Below are 18,911 nucleotides of genomic sequence, written 5' to 3'. Positions count from 1 at the left end.
TAGAGACCCCACACCTTCCCTGGGCCAACCGTCTGAGCAAAGCCTCGAAATAATGAAGCCTGGCTACCTCCACATCTCACTGCCACTGACAGCAAGCAGGCTCCACTCCCCCTGGAGACCTTTGCCCTTGCCCTGACTCAGGGATCCTCCAGCCAGCATCTGTGCTTTAGGTCGAGTCCCAGGTTTCTGAACCTCGGTGCTATCGGCTCGTGCGAGTACCATTGGCTATGGCGCCCTGTTCTGGGCATCGTAGGGTGTTTAGCAGCGTTCCCGGGTCTATCCACTAGATGCCAGTAGCACCCCTCCCTCTAGCTGGGACAACAAAAATGTTCTCGGACATTGCCGAATAACCTCTAGGGGGCAGAATTGCTCCTGGTTGAAAACCACTGGCTGAGACTATCCCAGGCAAGAGTTAAGTCCAAATTTCAGGGCTCTCTAAATTCCCGGAGACGCGTGAAGTTCCCTGAACACTCACTTGGTTAAAAGAGGCACTCATCTCTCCTCTCCTCGAAACACTCACTGAGCTTTTGCACAGTCATTCCACACCTTCTATTTCACAGCCTCGAGAAGGGGGAGAACAGCCAGCAGTGGTAAAACCTGGCTTTGGCCACCCCCAGAAATCCCACACAAATGGTCTTTTCTTTTTAGAAGGTGGAGGCATTTGTCACTTTTTGTACTCAACATTTATTGCGGGGGGGTGGGGGGGATCATTCTATCTGAGCACTCTGCAGAGACAGGAAAAGGGCTGTGTTGAATATCAGGTTCACAGATACCATAATTGATTTAAAACAAATGTACATGACATTGACACACACACACACACAAAAGTACTTAAGAAAAGAAAATATTTTAGGCATATACAGCTTAACTTGATAAAATTACATTTTGAGGTAGGGCCCAAAGTGGGAAAGGCTGGAGAAAAGTTCCATGGCCTCCTACAAGGCCTCTGCTTTCACGATACACTTTTATGTCATTGGGAGTCATTCTACCACTTCCCTGGTCCTTCCCTCCCCAGGATGAAAGGGGCTGGAAGGAGGAAGCAAGAGCTGGTGGGCAGAAAGGAAGACCAGGAAATAGGGGCAGTCATTATTCTTATTCCTCTTTATTCGACATCAATCCCCATCCCCAAAGCATTTTGTCAATGGAGGGCTTGGTTCTATTTCAAAATGGTGAACCTAACTTCATGGAAAAAAGCAAGCCATGTAATTCAATAATATTTAATTGTCAACAGCATAAAAGAAATTCGATATTGAACCTTCAGAGTAAGAAGAAAGTTGAACCTATTTACAACGAAGCCAGAGGAGCAAGAGGGGAGGGCTGTCACCAGATCCAAATCTTCCATGCCGTCCTGTTTCTGTAGTGAATTAACGCATGAACTGGTGACATAAATAACTTCTCAGAAACATCTTTAAAAACTGCAATTGTTGTAGGTTCCCAGCTAGCTGTCTACAGTAACTAAACCCATAGGCTTTGGAAAAACACAAGTCACAGCAGTGTGAGCATATCAATAGCTTTGGTCACGTTTCCTAGCAGCGTGAAGTTCCTCCCCGTTTCCCACTATCACAGCACACAGAGAGACAAGTCCCTTCAACACTCATAGAATTCTTTTATTGCCTGCCGTGAAAGTCCCTGTGCATTTAAGCCCTGGTGGTCAGACATCCACCAGCCTGTGAGTCGGTGAGCATTCCCTGCCGGTGGTCTCTCACCAACCCAACAACCAGGTAGGGGTTCTATCAACAGTGAAAGTGAATTCTTAATTCTGAGCTTCCCCTTGAGGTGCTGCCTTTTGGTTACTACAGGTCCAACACTCCAAAATTTCAAAAAGTTCTGAAAACAAAGGTTTTTCATAAGTAGGAGGCACACTGATTTGGCAGCAAAACCTGATACTTATGGGCTATCTGGAGTCTTTATTTTGGGCGAATATTCTACATTTTGTGGCAGAAATATTAAGGTGTTGATTTATAGGGTGCTGCTCCAGCCTCTATCAATGGAGATCCATAACATACAGTACGTGCAACGTATTATCTTTCTAAAATCTCCAAAAATCAGAATTTGAAGGAAATATTTGTCCCGCAGGGTTTAACGTAAGGAGCTGTGGACATACAGTAGCCTGAACGTATGTCCAAGTTTCATTGGCTCCAGGAAAGTTTTGCAAAGCCCATGTATCAGTTTCTTCAGTCTTTCAAGGAAAAGCAAATGTCTGGAACATTCTGTATCCCGGTGATGGAAGGCTAAGCTTTGGTAATAAAATCCTCCAGATCCTCCTTATAGGAGTTTTCTTTGTGAAAGACTGTATTCCTGCCAAAAACCCTAGATAGTTTGACAAATGATGAATACATATTTTTTCTCTAAGGTGATTCCTTTTCATTAAAAGTATTGTCTTTTAAGGGGGTGGGAGGGAAAGAACAACAACAAAAAAAAAACAAATTGGAAAAAAGGCCTATTAGTGTGAATACCAGCAGCTTCCTGATCCAGCAATATTAACAATTTATTGTATTTAGAAAATGATTCTTGGTTGCAGAGTTTACAGAGAAGTCGGGTGGGACTTAGCCTGGGCTCTGCCACTTAAGGAGAACAGAACTTGCCAAAGAAAATGATGTTTCGAGTTTTGTTGTGCCGGATGATGTAAATAAAGGGGTGGTCGGCATTGAATTCATCCTTGTGTTGCAGGATTCGTGATCCTGGCACCTCTATGGAATCCCCACCTTCTTCAGTTATTTCTAAGCACACTCTGTGAACGACATTTGAGAGGGCCACTCCCTTGGTCTCTGACATTCCAGAGAAATCAGATGTATTCTCATTAAAGATGTTTTTCAGCCCTAGGTTTTCCAGACTAGCCTTGGGATCAATCATCTTTTCCACCTTAAATTTTGGAATGGAGACTTTGACTTTAGCATTGGCCATGGCGCTGGGATTGGTCCACTGCAATAGCGTCTCCGAGTTGAGTTGTTTTTCTACCTGAAGGACAAAAAGGAGAGGAAATTGTTTCTTTTATTTCCAATTGTAAAAGATCCTCCTTGATTAAAAACATAAAATGTCATTGTGAGCCCTATTTGGAAGCAGTACAGATGGTTCATCAAAGATGGAATCAGCCCTGCAGTTTTGGTGTGTGACTAGGTTCTCTTAAAAATGGTCCACCCACATAGAGCTACCATATGACCCAACAATCCCACTCCTAGGCATATATCCAGAGAAAACCATAATTCAATAAAGATACATGCACCCCAATGTTCATAGCAGCACTATTTACAATAACCAGGACGTGGAGGTAACCTAAATGTCCATCAATAGAAAAATGGATAAAGAAGATGTGGTACATATATACAACAGAATATTACTCAGCCATAAAAAAGAATGAAATAATGCCACTTGCAGCAACATGGATGGACGTGGAGATTGACATACTGAGTAAAGTAAGTCAGACAGAGAAAGATAAATATCATATGGTATCACTTATATGTGGAATCTAAAAAAAATGGTACAAATGAACTTATTTACAAAACAGAAATAGAGTCACAGATGTAGAAAACAAACTTACGGTTGCCAAGGGGGAAAGCAGGGAATCAGGGGGAGGGATAAATTGGGAGATAGGGATTGACATATACACACACTACTATATATATAATAGATAACTAATAAGAACCTACTATATAGCACAGGGAAGTCTACTCGATACTCTGTAATGACCTATATGGGAAAAGAATCTAAAAAAGAGTGGATATATCTATATGTATAACTGATTCACTTTGTTGTACAGCAGAAACGAACAAAACATTGTAAATCAACTATACTCTAATAAAAATTAATTAAAAATAAAAATAGTCTACCCAGCTACCTAGCATTGTTCTCCTCCACTCACTCAACGACAATGGTCCCTTTGTTCTGAAATTTATGAGGGCATTTCTTTTAACTATAGAGTAGCTCTATAGAAATGAATGCATGGATTATGATGTTGCATGGATAATAGTGAAATAAATATAAAACTAGAAAAGTTTTTATGCATAATATTTATTGAATGCTTATTTTGATTTCTCTCCTAGGAAATCTAGAATATTCGTGCCCTAGACAATGGTATCAAATTTCATAACTCAAATTAAAGCTAAAGTTACTCTTTTTAAAATGAGAATTTGAACTGTCTAGGATCATCCTTTAAGATCATAGGTGATGAATGCATCGATTTCAGTTGGCTATTTTTAAAATGAGGGGTGTGCAATGACACATAAAATGATTTAGTCATAAAATTCTTCACTGAGCAAATCTTAAATTGCTCCTTGCCCTTCCAGTTTCCCCACTGGCTAGAGAAGAAATACACGTACAACAGAGAATGATACTACCTTGACTATAACTACATGGGGTGATCCTGCACTGAAGTTACTCGTGTGAAACCTATAAAAATCAGGGAGATGACAAGGTCACAAGCTGGTCACAAGTTTTTTTAATGGGAGAGGGAACCATTGGATTCTCTCGCTAAGCTAAGTATTTTTTCATGGATACTGTTTTATTTAAGACAAATTATTAAGACCAAAAGATGGTCATAGGTAACTAGAATTTTTGAGCCAAAAAGTATAGTCTCTTGGCCATTTACTACCTGAGAGTGAGAAGACAGGAGAAAATTCATCCATAAATCAAAAGTCATTAAGAAGAAAAAATAAACTTTTTCCTCCATTGTATGGGTCCAATTGTGTCCGCCCCCGCTCCCCGCCAAAATTCATGTATTGAAGTCCTAACCCACAGTGCCTTGGAATATGACTTCATTTGGAAATAGCGTCCTTGTAGGTGTAATTAATTAAGGTGAGCTCATTAGGCCCTAACCCAATATGACTGGTGTCCTTTTTATAAGAAAGGAAATTCCGGACACAGATACAGACACACACTCACACAGGGAGAATGCCTTGGAAGACGAAGGCAGACATTGAAGTGATGTGTCTACAACCAAGGAAAGCCAAAGATTGCCAGCAAATCTCCAGAAGCTAGGATGGACAGATTCTCCCTCACAGCCCTCTGAAGAAACCAACCTGCAGATACCTTGATCTTGGACTTTTAGCTTCCAAAACTGTGAGACATTAAATTTCTGTCGTTTAAACCACCCACTTTGCGATACTTTGTTATGGCAGCCCTAGCAAACTAAGACGATTTGTATCCTTGAATATACCTTCTGAGACTCAAAAGATCATCTTCTTTCGTTCTGTACTTTAGCAACAACAACAACAACAAAATGGTGTGAGGGTATTTTAAGGAAGTAAAGTGTGAGACAGCTGAATAACGGCTGCAAGAAAAAAAATGAGACTAAGGCGTGAAGTGCAGTAAAAAAGAGAGAGGAGCGAACAGAAGAATGAAGATGGGAATTATGATTCAGTTAATAAAGTGATGGATAAAACATAGAATCAAAGTAGCAGGTAGGATGGGGACCAGGTTAGACTGTCCCCTGGAAAGTCAGGGAGTAACTGAGGTGTGACGGGAAATAAAGCAGGTGAATCCTGGGTTGGTCAAAGAACCCCTCCTTCTTCCTGGTGGAGGGTGGAGGCCCAGGTGGAGGGGAGCCAGGAAGCCCGGAGGGCAGGGCTGAGGGAGAACAACGGGTCTTGGGGCTGCAGGGGGCTGACAGAGCAGAGGGGAAGCTAGAAAGTCATTCCCAGGCAGGTGAAACCTCTACTGTCAGTTAAACCTTGTGTCTCTGCCCGTATAAAAGCATAATAAAACCTTGTATACGTGTGTGCATTAAAAGAACTTTTCAAAAACCCACAGAACGTGCAACACAAAGCGCAAGCCCCAAATTGTAACACACGCACCCCACTAACGCAAGAGGCAACCAACAGGGGCTTTTGCCTGGAGTTAAGAACACAGATTCCAACTTCCTGGGCTCACCTTCTGATTCTACATACCACCCACGAGTTCGTGACCCTGGACCAGTTACCCACCCTCTGTGCCTCCGGCCCCTCGTGGGTAAACGTGAGTAGGGTAATATAGTTTCTAACTCCTGGGACTGCGGTGAGAATTAGATGAGCCAGTGCACATGGGGAACTTACAGCTCCTGGCACGTTATAAGTACCAAATAAACATTAGCTGTTCTAACATTGAGGAGAAAGGCCCCCAAAGAACCGTGAAACCCTTAGAGACCATCGAGCAAGTGAATCGTTAAGGCAAGGCTGCCGCAGCCCCACAAGCACCGCCCAAGCGTCTCCTTGGCTCCGCTGCGCCTGCGCGCTGGACGCCCGCCTCCCTCCTCACCTGTTCCAGGCCCGTGGACCCGAGCTCCACATCCTTGGGTAGGAGGATGAGCATGCTGAGGTGCTTGTTTTGAAAGGGAAGCTCTATGAGCTTACAGTTGATACCGTCGACGTGGCCCATACAGAACGTGGCCTCCAGGTTCATCATTTGCACTGGTTTGGTGTCCGTCTAAAAAAGGAGAGGAAACTTGCTCTGCTTGTTTTTCTCACACACAACCACACACCCCTCTATAGACACACAACTAGACACACACATACTCATAAATTCGTTCCTGATATAGTTTCACGTCATTATGGCTTAAAGAGGCAGGCAGGTAATCCACACCATCAGAGACTGTCCTGTCAAGAGTTTATGACTTCCTTTGAAAAGTTATTCATGTGCTTTATAATTACAGGAACTAGCCATAATATAATACTGTATTTGCATATATAAAACATTAAAAATAAGACAGGCTGACTGGAAATACAGGCAAACTTTAACTTAGCCTTTATAGACGCCTGTAATTACAAGATCTTTAAACCATTCCTGGTAGAGCTCACTTGAAAGTAAATTCCAGTGCAAACCCACATGTCCATTTATGTACCTTTTCCTTATACAATGCCTAATATGGAAAAGTTAACGTATAGGAGAACAAAACCATGCTTGTTTTGTTCTCCGTCCGCCTTCGGTTTTAGTCACCCCTCCCTCGGTCCCCTCTTCCTGCTCTGATCTGATTAGAGATAAGAACCTTGGTTTTAGTCTCAAATGTGACATAAACATACGCTGTGACCTTCAGCAAGTCACTTAACCTGTCTGGGCCTCAGTTTCCTTGACAGTGGAATGAGGAAATTGGAAATTTCAGAATGATGGTTCCCTCTGGAGAGGAAGCAGGGAGATGGAGGGGTGGTGGGGCTACACAGGACAGTGCAATTCTTGCTATATTTTTTCTTTAAAATATCTGAAATAAGGCAAAATACAAAGAGTTTACAAAGGTGGTTGTTGGTACATTGGTGTTTGTTATACTATTCTCTATAATTTTCTGTATGCTTGCAAAATTTCATGATTTTAAAAATTAAGAATGATAACAAACAAAATTATCTCTAAGTCGCTTCCAGCTCTGATCACTCAGGCCTTTCTCTCCAGGCAGCATCCCAGGACTTCTCTTGTCCTCTGTGTCCCCATTAATATCTGACCTTGTATCTCTGCTACAGAGGTGACTCATTTTCTGAAGAAAAATTAATTCATACTAAGGAGTAAAAGACTGATAGTAATTTAGTGCAATTTATTGTCTTGGTTTATACCTCCCACGGGATATTTGCCTGTTAACCAAACCTCTCTGGGGGGGAATTTCAAACATCGTATCAGGTCTGTCTGCAGGAATAATATTACAGTAAAGCTTTTATCTGGGATCTTCAAACAGTAAACTGAAACTTACCCAACACTATTTTCAAGCAAAGCTAGACTTTACTTATTTTATTTTTTGTACATACCTCTATTGTAACACTTGTCACAATGTTAGAAAATGTATGTATGTGACACCCCCACCCCAACCAGACTACAGTCAAAGCAGAAACCATGTCTTATGATCTTGGTATGTCCCAGCACATAGTAATTGCTCACTAAATATTTGGTTGATAAATAATTGACGATTTTGACTCTATGTGTAACCAGAAACAAAATTATGATTTTAAAATAAACATACTACTTTTGAAATTAACTGGTAATTCTTCCATGTATTTCCCTCAAAGAAGTATAGATTTGTCTAAAAATCTCCATCAGGTTAGATTACTAATAGCTTCTGAATTCACAGAAGCTGTGACCACCAAAAACGGTCATCTATTTCATTTATCAGCACGGACTGTGGACACAATAATCCCATTTCTAAAACATAAATTAAGATGTATCTTCTGAAAACAGGACTAAGTAACCACCATCCCAGAAAATATCCAATACAGTGTGGGGGTGGGGGTGGGGGAGGGTGGGATGGGTGGGTGTGGGTGTGTGTGTCCACCTTTGTCAGGATAGGTACTGTACTAAACTTTTTTTTTTAAATTTATTTTATTTTTGGCCGTGTTGGGTCTTTGTTGCTGCGTGCGGGCTTTCTCTAGTTGCGGTGAGTGGGGTCTACTCCACGTTGTGGTGTGTGGGCTTCTCACTGCGGTGGCTTCTCTTGTTGCCGAGCACGGGCTCTAGGCACTCGGGCTTCAGTAGTTGTGGCACGCGGGCTCGGTAGTTGTGGCTCACGGGCTCTAGAGCGCAGGCTCAGTAGTTGTGGCACACGGGCTTAGTTGCTCCGTGGCATGTGGGATCTTCCCGGACCAGGGCTCGAACCCGTGTCCCCTGCATTGGCAGGCGGATTCGTAACCACTGAGCCACCAGGGAAGCCCTGTACTAAACTTTTAATAATATAACTTCATCAATTTAGTCTAACCCTTAAAAGAGACACCAAAGGACATGAGAAGAGATATAGTAACATCACCCCAAAAGTTCAGGAGCTGACAAAAGCAATTCAAAGGAAACAAAGGAAAAGTAATAGCGCCTGCATTCAAAAGCAGGGTATATCCCCAAGCAACCTTGAATCGTTTTTTTTGTTTGGTGAACCGCTGAGAGATCAATGGCATTTAAAATCCTAATTAATTCTCTTCCTAGAGCCTGAGTCTCCAGGACGTGACATGACCTAGCTTTATGATTTAACAACGAGAATAAAGGAATTGCACCCATTCCTTCTCCCTTTATAAAAGACACCCATTAACATTTTCTTAACTGTAAAAGCCACAAATCTGAGGGTGGTCGGCTCAAAAGTCCATGGTGAACTCACTGACTGTTACCTGGTTCTGATGGTGTTCTGGGCTGGCCCTGCAGCCGGTATGAGAAGCACCACGTTTCAGGTTTCCCTTAGACGTTCTCAAGGCCCCTCTGCCAGCCCTTCCCAGGGAGGAGAGCCCACCCTAACCACTCCGGAGGGGACACTCCGTGGGCGCGTCAGGGGGGCCAACACTTGGTCCCCGTTCACAGCAGAGGCTAAGTACAGTCATGTTCAACTTTAGCTCCAAATAAAAGGCAACACTAAGAAAGTCAAAAAGCCGTGTTTAAAACTCAGGGACCCATATGTGAAAAATACAGGGTCTAAAGAAGTAATTGTCTGGTGCCTGGTGTCTGAGACAGAGCCCTGTGTGCAGGGTCAGTCTTGGCCCTGGCAGGCAGCGATGAGAAGACCGCTGTAATCTGGGAAGCCAAATGGAGGAACAGCAAGTAGATGGGGACCTGGCTCCCTCCCTAGGACCACGGAGGTTTTGAGTAGGTAAGGAGCACACTCAGTGATTATTGTCCTCTCCCAGTGAAAACGGCCCATGGATCTTGCACAGGAACCCGTGGTGGTCCCAAAAGCCAAAAAGGTTTTGTTTGCTATTGGCTGTTTAGTCAAACTGATCTTTACAGATCGGTCATTCATTCAACGAACATTTGCTGAGCACCTACTAATGTGTCAGGGACTGGGCCAGGAATTATAGAAACTGAGATGGGCAAAACATTATCCCTGCCCTTAAAAGTCCATGCACTAGTAAGAGATCTAGATAAGTAAATAAATAATTAGATTTCAGTGTGGAAAACACAGCTGGGGCAGGGGATTTGGGAGGGAGGGGAGTGGGCTATGAATACAAATGCTGTGGGTACAAACAAAAAGTCACGGAAACCAGTCCGGTTAATTCAGGTATAGACTGTATCTTGAAGGTCTTTTCTTCCTGGGTTCTAGCACTAAGAAAGTACAATGATAATACTTGGCAAAAACAAAAGTGATTAATGCTAAGTACTCTAGGTGCTGAGAGAGACCTGAAAATTAGAATTGATGCATAAGAGTTACAGGGTAAATAAGCTTCCTTCCGAGATTGTGCCAATTGACGCACAGTTCTGAGTCTGCATTCTTAACACAAGCCAGGTCTCATCAAATGAGACCAAATCACACCATCATATAGATTCCTGGGGTTTCCTAGGTCCTCTAACGAAATGGGTCAGTTTTCCAGTCTCAGTTCTTTGGTTTCATTTATAGAGGAGGCACTTTACCTATTTATATGAATTATTTTTGGCATGGGATATGGCTTCGTTATTCACTCAGTAGTATTCATGAGACTTCCCTGCGATAGAGGTTTCTATTGCCATTCTTCCCCATAATGAGTCCCAGCACTGCAGACGAGTAAGCTATGCTTTTTCCTTCACAGCCAATGAGTACCTCAAAGCATCTTTTAAATGAAAATATCAGAACCATTTACTTCACTATTAACAGGTGAGAAATGAGATCACAGAGGAGCTCATTAACCTGGAACAAGATTCCCAAATGGTCAATGTTTCGTGATGATCCAAAGGCCTCTAATGTTGGGATTTGGTTTGTTTCTTTCCTTTTCCTTTCTTACTAATGGTCCCAAACATCTGTAGTTATTTTCTGGTTGGTGATTTAGCTTTACCCACTGTGTTAGAAGCTCTATAAACTCTCGCTCAGATCAGACCCTGAGGACATTCTGGAAAAAGAGTGAGAGTCTCTGGCTTATGGTTCTTTTTCTACACTTAAGCAGCCCCTGCCCCTCCCCGCTGTTGTCTAAGGAAAAGCACACTACCTCCTGTGCCTTAATTTTCCTCATTGGAGTGAATTCCTAGGGTCCCTTGTGTTGCTCTAATTTTTCAGACCTATAGTTGGGATCCTTTGACTGCAACACGCAGCCCACATACCTTATTGATTCTGAAAGGACATTCTTTGGTTTCTGATTCAGGAAATTTCTTCATCCACTTTCCAACAAAGTAGGCAGCATTAACCACAAGGATTTTGGTCTGGTCTGTTACACTGTTGTCAGCTAAAATGTTCTCAAAGCGGCCTGCAGACAATGTGAGGAAATCACAAAATCGCACGGGGCTGCTTGCAAACCACCTCCGATGTCCCCATGCAAATCCACCGACCGGGCATTTAACCCTGGCTAGAGCCGCGCCACGCACGGCCTGGTAGCCCAGACCACCTCATTTAAGAAGGACCCCTTTTTCTCCTTGTATCTTGCCTCAACCAGACTTTCCAAAGAGACCTGGGGGGGAGGGGGAGGGGGAGAAGGGAGGGGGAAAAAGACGGAAGAGGAGCAAGAAGAAAAGCACAAGCGACCACTGTGGAAGGCCCGTTCTCTCCGAGGCAATGTGCTAGACGTGCACGTGCACGGTACCACGCACCGCTCCCCACTTCACAGATGAGGAAGCTGAGACTCCACGTTAAGTCCCCCGCCTAAGACGATGCATGAGCAAAAGGGTGAATTCAGGATTCAAGGCCAGGTCTTTGTGACTCCAGAGCCTGTGCTCGGGAAGGAAAATGCAAGAAAGCTTTCTTTCCACCGGGCCCTGTGCTCGGACCTGTCACGAGTCTTATCTCACTTCCCTCATGATGATGCCGTAGGGCAACGGTCATTATCCCCACCTCATAGGTGAGGACACTGAGGCTCAGAGAGGCCAAGTGGCTTGCCTGGTTCCCCCAGCTGCCAAGCACATCCGAAGCCCGGTCAGCGCTCTCCGCTTTACCCCGCAGCTCACTGCCCCCTCCCCAAATCACACTGTTTTGTTTGCATCCTGGTCAGCTGTAATTACCACCTTAAGCTCCACAACAATTGTAATTACCATAGTGCTCGAATCCCCCGCAGCCAAAACAGGTGGTGATAAACCCTTAACAAAATTAAGTCCTCGCCTTTGAATAGCATTGACTTTTTTGCTAAGGATATTTCATTTACCTAATCTCTCAGATCTTCACACCACTGCTCAGGCCCATTCCTGGGCCTGTGACTAGGTGTGAAGGGCCCTGCCCTGGTTTCATGCTCTGCTGTCGCCATCTTAAAATTCTTAATGCGGTTTTTAATATAAAGGGCCCTGTGTTTTCATTTTGCACTGGGGCCCACCAACGATGTAACCTGTCCTGCCAGTGCTATATGATGGGTCGAATATGTAATAGCATCACTGAAGAAGTGGGGAGCTAGTAAGTGCTGGTTAACTTCAACCTCGAGCTTCTGGTTTCAGATTCGGAAGTCTTTGCACTGAACTACGTTCTCCAGTAAAAAACTCAAATTTATGAAGATTTTTAAACAGAGTCCCTTGGAGAGAAAATGCAATTCTTTAACAATTTTAAAAGCAAAACTGGGGGGCTTCCCTGGCAGTCCAGTGGTTAAGACTCCGAGCTTCCACTGCAGGGGGCACGGGTTCGATCCCTGGTCAGGGAAATAAGATCCTGAATGCCATGTGGGCGGCCAAAAAGAAAAAGCAAAACCGTCACACAGCAATTTAAACGGGAGCTGCCTTTCACGTATACATTTTAAAATTGTGCCTAACCTGGTATTAGTTAGACCAGATTTTTCTTTACATATGAAGCCAAAGAAAATTCATTTCATTAGTAAATATATATGGATGTACACATTTGTGCGTGCATACGTATCTATGGCTACCATATATTATTTTGGCTATCATATATTATTTGTTAGCATATATGATCTAATTTAATCCTCACAACAACCAGGTACAAGTTAAATCAGGTAATGTGTGCCCCATTTTACAGTGCAGTAAACTGAGGCTCCATATCCAAATACCTCAGTTAATAAGTGGCAGTGTCTGCATTTGAATCTAGGTCTTGAATGACTCCCAGACCATGTTCTTTCCATGCCCCACCCTGCACTTATAGCGGGGGCTCCGGCATTCCTGAGTCAGTGCAGCAAGAGGGCCGCCCTGGCAATTCTCACAGGGAGTGTGTCTCTCCTGCCGCAGAAGTATGTCCCTCCCCGGACTTCGGTGACTGCAGTGGCACCTGAAAAATCCAGTTTGCTCTTTCACAGTGAGGTGCTGTGTCCCAATAGCTACCTCCCTACACAAATACTGTACAAATATGTCCCCTGAGAAGGGGGACGTGAACACTGATTTGCACCCAAGCTCATCTTAGCTCCAATTCCTTTCTAGCAAGGAGCGCAACTCACAGAGAATTTTAATGGAGGGAGGAGTCAGGAAAGGGAGAGGCCTGAGGGAAGTGCTGAGCAAGAGGCAGGACCAGGCGGAAGCTGCAGAAGAGACCCCGGGCCCCGGGACTATCAGAGGGCCAAGGGTAAGGAGACTTGTGAGACCTGAGACAAGTTTCCACCATGGTTTGTTTTGTTCTGTTTTTTCTACGTGTGTATTTGATTATCTAAGACCTTCTGTCTTTTTTTCCTTGACAAATGTGTAGAATTTTTGAGCCAAAAGTGGCCTCAGGGATCATCAAGTTATAGTCCGAGCCCTTCATTTCCAGATTGAAAAACCAGCCTTGGAACTGGCCCAGAGCTGTACTATGTTGGAGGCACATCCAAGCCTCCAGAAGGGCATGTGGCAGCCCATTTTAGCAGACTAAACCTGAAGTACTCAGAATTTCTGCCAACTGATGATATGATGCAGGAAATGCCCAGAAATCCAAGTGGTTGAAATGGCTTGATGGACAAGAATTTAGCTTGTATACCGAAAACATTCAAGGAATCCTCCAGATGGTCAATCTTATACGCAGCAGATTCATGAGACGATATGGTCTGTTTACTTAGTGACTTATAGCAGAATAAGTAAAGGATACTTGCCATCTGTGAGTTCCTTAACTGAGTTGTTGATCTGACCTTTTGTTTCTTCCAATTTATCTTTGAAATCAACAGTCTCCATTTCATTTGCATAGGGTCTCTTGGTAGAGCTGATGAACTCCTGAAAAACATCCAGTTCATAAAATCACGAAGTCCTTAAAGTCTGTAGTTAAACCATTATGTTGGTACACAATTCTAGCACAAGGACTTTCAAATCTCTATTACTATGGATACTCCTTCAAAATCTGTAACACTATATAAATTGAAACCTTATGTAAAAATCAATGAATTTTCTTTGTATTGTTTCATTTGTTCAATTCTAAGACAATATCAATTATTAAATGCCTCCATCAATTTAGCATCAGTTTTGGGGGAGAAAAGAAACATTATGCTACATGCACACAACAATTATAATATGAATTCCAATTTCAGGAACATTAAAATGTACATACAGATAAAATGTAAATTTATATATGTATGTCTCAGAATGGAAGAAATGTACAGAAAAGAGAACTCTATGAGAAGAAAAATCTTATCCACACTGAAATAAATAAATATTCTAAAGATGCTTGCTACTCAAAGTGTGGTCCAAGAACCAAGACCTGCAGCATCACCTGGGACCTTGTTAAAATGCAGAATCTCAAGCCCCACCCCAGAATCAGAATCTGAATTTTTAACAAGATTCCCAGGTGATTCATCTGCATGTTAAAGTTTGAAACACAGTGCTGTAAGGAACAGAGCAGTTCTTCTAATTATAATGCTTGTTAAAAATGCAAAACCCGGGACTTCCCTGGTGGCACAGTGGTTAAGAATCTGCCTGCCTATACGGGGGACACGGGTTCGAGCCCTGGTCCAGGAAGATCCCACATGCCTCGGAGCAAATAAGCCTGTGCACCACAACTACTGAGCTTGTGCTCAAGAGCCGGTGAGCCACAACTACTGAGCCTGCATGCCACAACTGCTGAAGCCCACATGCCTAGAGCCCACGCTCCACAATGAGAAGCCACCTCAATAAGAAGCCCGTGCACCGCAACAAAGAGTAGCCCCCGCTCGCCGCAACTAGAGGAAGCCCGTGCGCGGCAACGAAGACCCAACGCAGCCAAAAGAAATAAATTAAATAAATAAATTTTTTAAAAAAGAAAAGGCATTGAAAAAAAAAAAGGAGGGCTTCCCTGGTGGCGCGGTGGTTGCGCGTCCGCCTGCCGATGCGGGGGGGCCGGGTTCGCGCCCCGGTCTGGGGGGATCCCGCGTGCCGCGGAGCGGCTGGGCCCGTGGGCCATGGCCGCTGGGCCTGCGCGTCCGGAGCCTGTGCTCCGCGCCGGGAGGGGCCGCAGCGGAGGGAGGCCCGCATACCACAAAAAAAAAAAAAAAAAAAAGGAAAACCCTAAATTCCGTCCCTGGTGATCTTGATTCTAGTGAGCAAGGCCAGGAATTTGCACTTCTAACACCCAGGTAGTTCTGATACAGGTGGCCCTCCTCAGACCACACTTGTTTGTACTGTTACTAGTAAAATTATAGATGATATACAGCCAACAGGAACAATGGAAACAGTCTTTTAAGAAATTCCTTGCAACTCCCAGTTTGAAATAATTCAAAATGTTGAGTGGAAGGTCAACCAAACTAAACACAGCTTTGATTAAATGTCATGTCACTTCACTTCCTAAGCACAGGACTCCTTGGATTTTTTTTCAGAACTACAGGCTTGCCCGGTTTGATTCTGTTCATTGCAACCCAACCTTGGGACTGAGTGTTACCATTTACTGACAGAGCTAAGAACATTCCAGAGACTCAGCAAGATGAAGGGCCTCCACTATCTTCACTGCCAGCAACAAAATGCGTTAAGCATCACTAAGGACCACCTAGGGAGTTTTTAAATTCTTTCCATGCCCAGGCCCCAACCCACATCTCAGTATTTCTTTAATTCCCCAGGGGATTGTTAGAAGAATGCCTGTGTATATGGGTCTTTAAGCAGTAAGAATAAACTCACAACATCTAATGACCTATGTCCTCAAGAGATCCCCACCAGAAAAACAGAGACCTATTGCCGAAAGTAGTAAAACTATGGCAAAATATTTAACTGGTAGTCTACCTTTTAGATTTGGAAAGCTTGAAACTCTGACCATCCAAACACAAATTGAATCAAGCCGACATTACTACGGTAGAGAATGAACGCTATGCAGCCGAGGATGTTGGCTGTGTGTGTTTCAAATACATATTTTTTAAAGTATTATGATATACTCTGGATCAAATTTAAGAATATATGTGTTCTTTATAGGATTCCTTCAAGAAATAGCTGAAATTACCACCTCTACCTTGTATAGATACCCACCTGAACAGCCTCATAAAACAAACAAGGCCAGTTTATGACCAATGAAAACTTGTAATTCACACAGTTATGATTTTTCTCACTGATTTTGAGAAACATCAGGAGAACATTGTATGCATGAACAGATAAGGTAAAGAACGTAAAATGTTGTCCCAGGCTACAGGCCCTGCTGTTTAAGAACAAAGATGTTTAAATCATGACCGTCTTGCATCTGTAGAGACACGTTTATTAGAGAGTAATAATCCCATTCTCCATTTCTCTCAGTGAGGAAGCTACAAGGAAGGGTGGAATCTGTGGGTGTTTTAGAGGGAAAAGGAAACTCACAGCTTCTTTATATTTTAAGTTAAAATATGTGACTGCAATTGATTCCCTCTAGATTCAACCTCTCCATTAGGACTAATTTATTTTAAATAAATCGTAAATGAGCACCCTAGGAATGATTTTCACTGACAAAAAGTTGTTGGTCTAACCATGAGAACGTGTCACCCCTGATAAACAGTTGAATCTTGCTAATTGCTTTGGACCGCTTACCGTGGAAAGATTCAGAGATTTGTCTACGTAGAGCCGTTTGATTAGTTTCAGGGAATAAAAGGAACTAAGTTTGTTGACATCCGATGTTACTGTTTGAAATCCAAAGGGCACGTCTTTGACATTTTCAAAATGAAGGACCTGTGAAGAGAAAAAAATCCACTATCTGTGAAGCACTGCCTCTTCCCACTGGGGTGGACACATGGTCATGGTCAGCCTCCTCGGGGTCGGTCCTGAGGTATCTCCTGGCTCTGTTGTTCCCAGAAGCAAGGCTTCTCAACCTTAGCACTGTTGACAGTTCAGACCGGCTAATTCTATGTTCGGGGACTGGCGGGGGCGGGCGCTGTCCTGGGCATTGCTGACCTACTAGGTGTCAGTAGCACTCCTTCTTCCATTTGTGACAACAAAAATGTATCCAGACATTGTCCAATGTCCGGGAGAGGCGTGAGGGAGGGGAGGGGCAAATTGTCCCCAGTTGACAAACACCGCCATACAGATACACTTCTCTTGATTTAACTATAAGGAAATTTCGCCCTTTCTTCAACGTGATGCCTCCGTGCTCTTTTCCAAACTTGGAAAAGAAGGAAGCTGGGTTATAATTTCTATCCAATTTTGAGATAAGAAGAGAGAAATTAATACCGAGAGACAATCATGAGGCAGGGATCAGATTCCAGGATAGAGGTGTCCTTAGCCAGAGCCTATCCAGGCCCTTTAGTTGCTCTAACAAGCGCCAAATGGGCTGATATGTCATTTATGGTAGGCAGCTGCCATGCCATCGACTGGCTACAGTTAGGGAGCCTTTGAATCCCACCCTGTACCTACTAGAAATGTCATCTTGCCCAACTCTTCAGAACCGTACTTTCCCCTCTGTAAAATGAGCTGAGAACACCTACTCTTCTGACGTGCTATGAGGATTACAGATATTATATGTTAAGACACCTAAAGTATCGTATGGATTCCGAATGTTAATAAGTATTCTTACAGTAATATTCTAAGCCACTTAAAACTAGGATGCTATCTTCTGGAAGACCTAAATCCTTTTAATTTTTTCCTAACTTTTCTTTTGTTTCAACCAATAGCTCAGCATCTCCTCTGCTCCATGGTTCCCAAAACATGATGTCAGGATAAGGTGATTTTCTCCTCCCTCCTAACTCATAAGAACCATGCCCTGATGCCACACCTCAGGTGATCACTAAATGGGCACCTTGCACCAACGAGTCACACAGCCTCCGTATTGCAGGGTCAAGCTGGCTGGTCCGAGGCTGTACATAATCCTCATGCCTAATGACAGGCAAAAAGACCAGAAAATTAAAGAACCCAAGTAACCACTGGGGAAACAATTGCATGTGCTGAAGAGACCTTTATTATTATTACTGAGGAACAGACCCACTACCGGGAAGTCCTCTTTTCTCTCTCTTCTCTAATGGGAGATGAGAAATGAGGAATGAGAGATGAGGAAGAGATTGTGGGGTGGAGTTGAAAGAGGAGGACGGATGAACAGGTACAGCTCCTCTTCCCACAAAGGAAGTTTCCTTTTCAAGTTCCACTCAGTTTCAAGCGTAAATTTGCCATCCTGACACAAATAATATTTTGTGGGTCATATTTTCGGGGGATTTATAGGTAAAAGATGTTCCCTTTTTAAATGCTTATGAGCTCATGAAAAGAGAGATTCTGTTGAACTAGAATGATCAATGGAAGAATAATAATGGAATGGAGTTAGAAGGGTTTTCACTTATTATCTAAAGGTAAATGGAAAGGATTGGGGTGTAGGGGGTAAGAGGCTGAGCTGCTTGAAATGGGAAGGAGGTCAAAAGGTACAAACTTCCAGTTATAAAATAAGTCATGGGGATATAATGTACAGCATAGTGACTATAATGAATAATCCTGTATATTTGAAAGTTGCTAAGAGAGTAGATCTTAAAAGTTCTCATCATAAAAAAAAAGATTTTTTTTGTAACTGTGTATGGTGACAGACATTAAGTAGACTTATCGTGGTGATCATTTTGCAAAATATACAAATATTGATCATTATACTGTACACCTGAAACTAATATAATGTTACATGTCAATTATACCTCAATTTTTTTTAAATAATAAAAGTAAATAAGGACTTAAAATGTAACAGTATAGAAAATCATCTCATTTGAAGGTCTAAGAACTTTACAAAGATACTCAGCCATAGCCAATAAGAAATTCTTAAAAATTTTTTATTGGGTTTCCCTGGTGGCGCAGTGGTTGAGAGTCCGCCTGCC

The 18,911-nt window shown here is 43.0% G+C and overlaps 1 protein-coding gene across 1 annotated transcript in view; it reads right to left on the bottom strand.

The window, feature by feature from the left end:
- Nucleotides 1–760: 760 nt before the first annotated feature.
- LOC102986713 (serpin B5) overlaps nucleotides 761–18,911 on the bottom strand; it is a 25,420-nt gene continuing 7,269 nt past the window's right edge. The window contains exons 3-7 of the mRNA XM_007105109.4: nucleotides 16,663–16,800; nucleotides 13,809–13,926; nucleotides 10,927–11,069; nucleotides 6,229–6,396; nucleotides 761–2,958 (exon numbers count right to left, since the gene is read on the bottom strand). Of these exons, the coding sequence (XP_007105171.1) occupies nucleotides 2,566–2,958; nucleotides 6,229–6,396; nucleotides 10,927–11,069; nucleotides 13,809–13,926; nucleotides 16,663–16,800 (960 nt within the window). The 3' untranslated portion in view covers nucleotides 761–2,565. The remainder of the gene's footprint in view (nucleotides 2,959–6,228; nucleotides 6,397–10,926; nucleotides 11,070–13,808; nucleotides 13,927–16,662; nucleotides 16,801–18,911) is intronic.

This window comes from Physeter macrocephalus, chromosome 19 (genome assembly GCF_002837175.3).
Source record: "Physeter macrocephalus isolate SW-GA chromosome 19, ASM283717v5, whole genome shotgun sequence".
NCBI classification, from domain to species: domain Eukaryota; kingdom Metazoa; phylum Chordata; class Mammalia; order Artiodactyla; family Physeteridae; genus Physeter; species Physeter macrocephalus.
The sequence above is the reverse complement of the archived record's forward strand: the minus strand, read 5'-3'. Positions and strand labels throughout refer to the sequence as shown.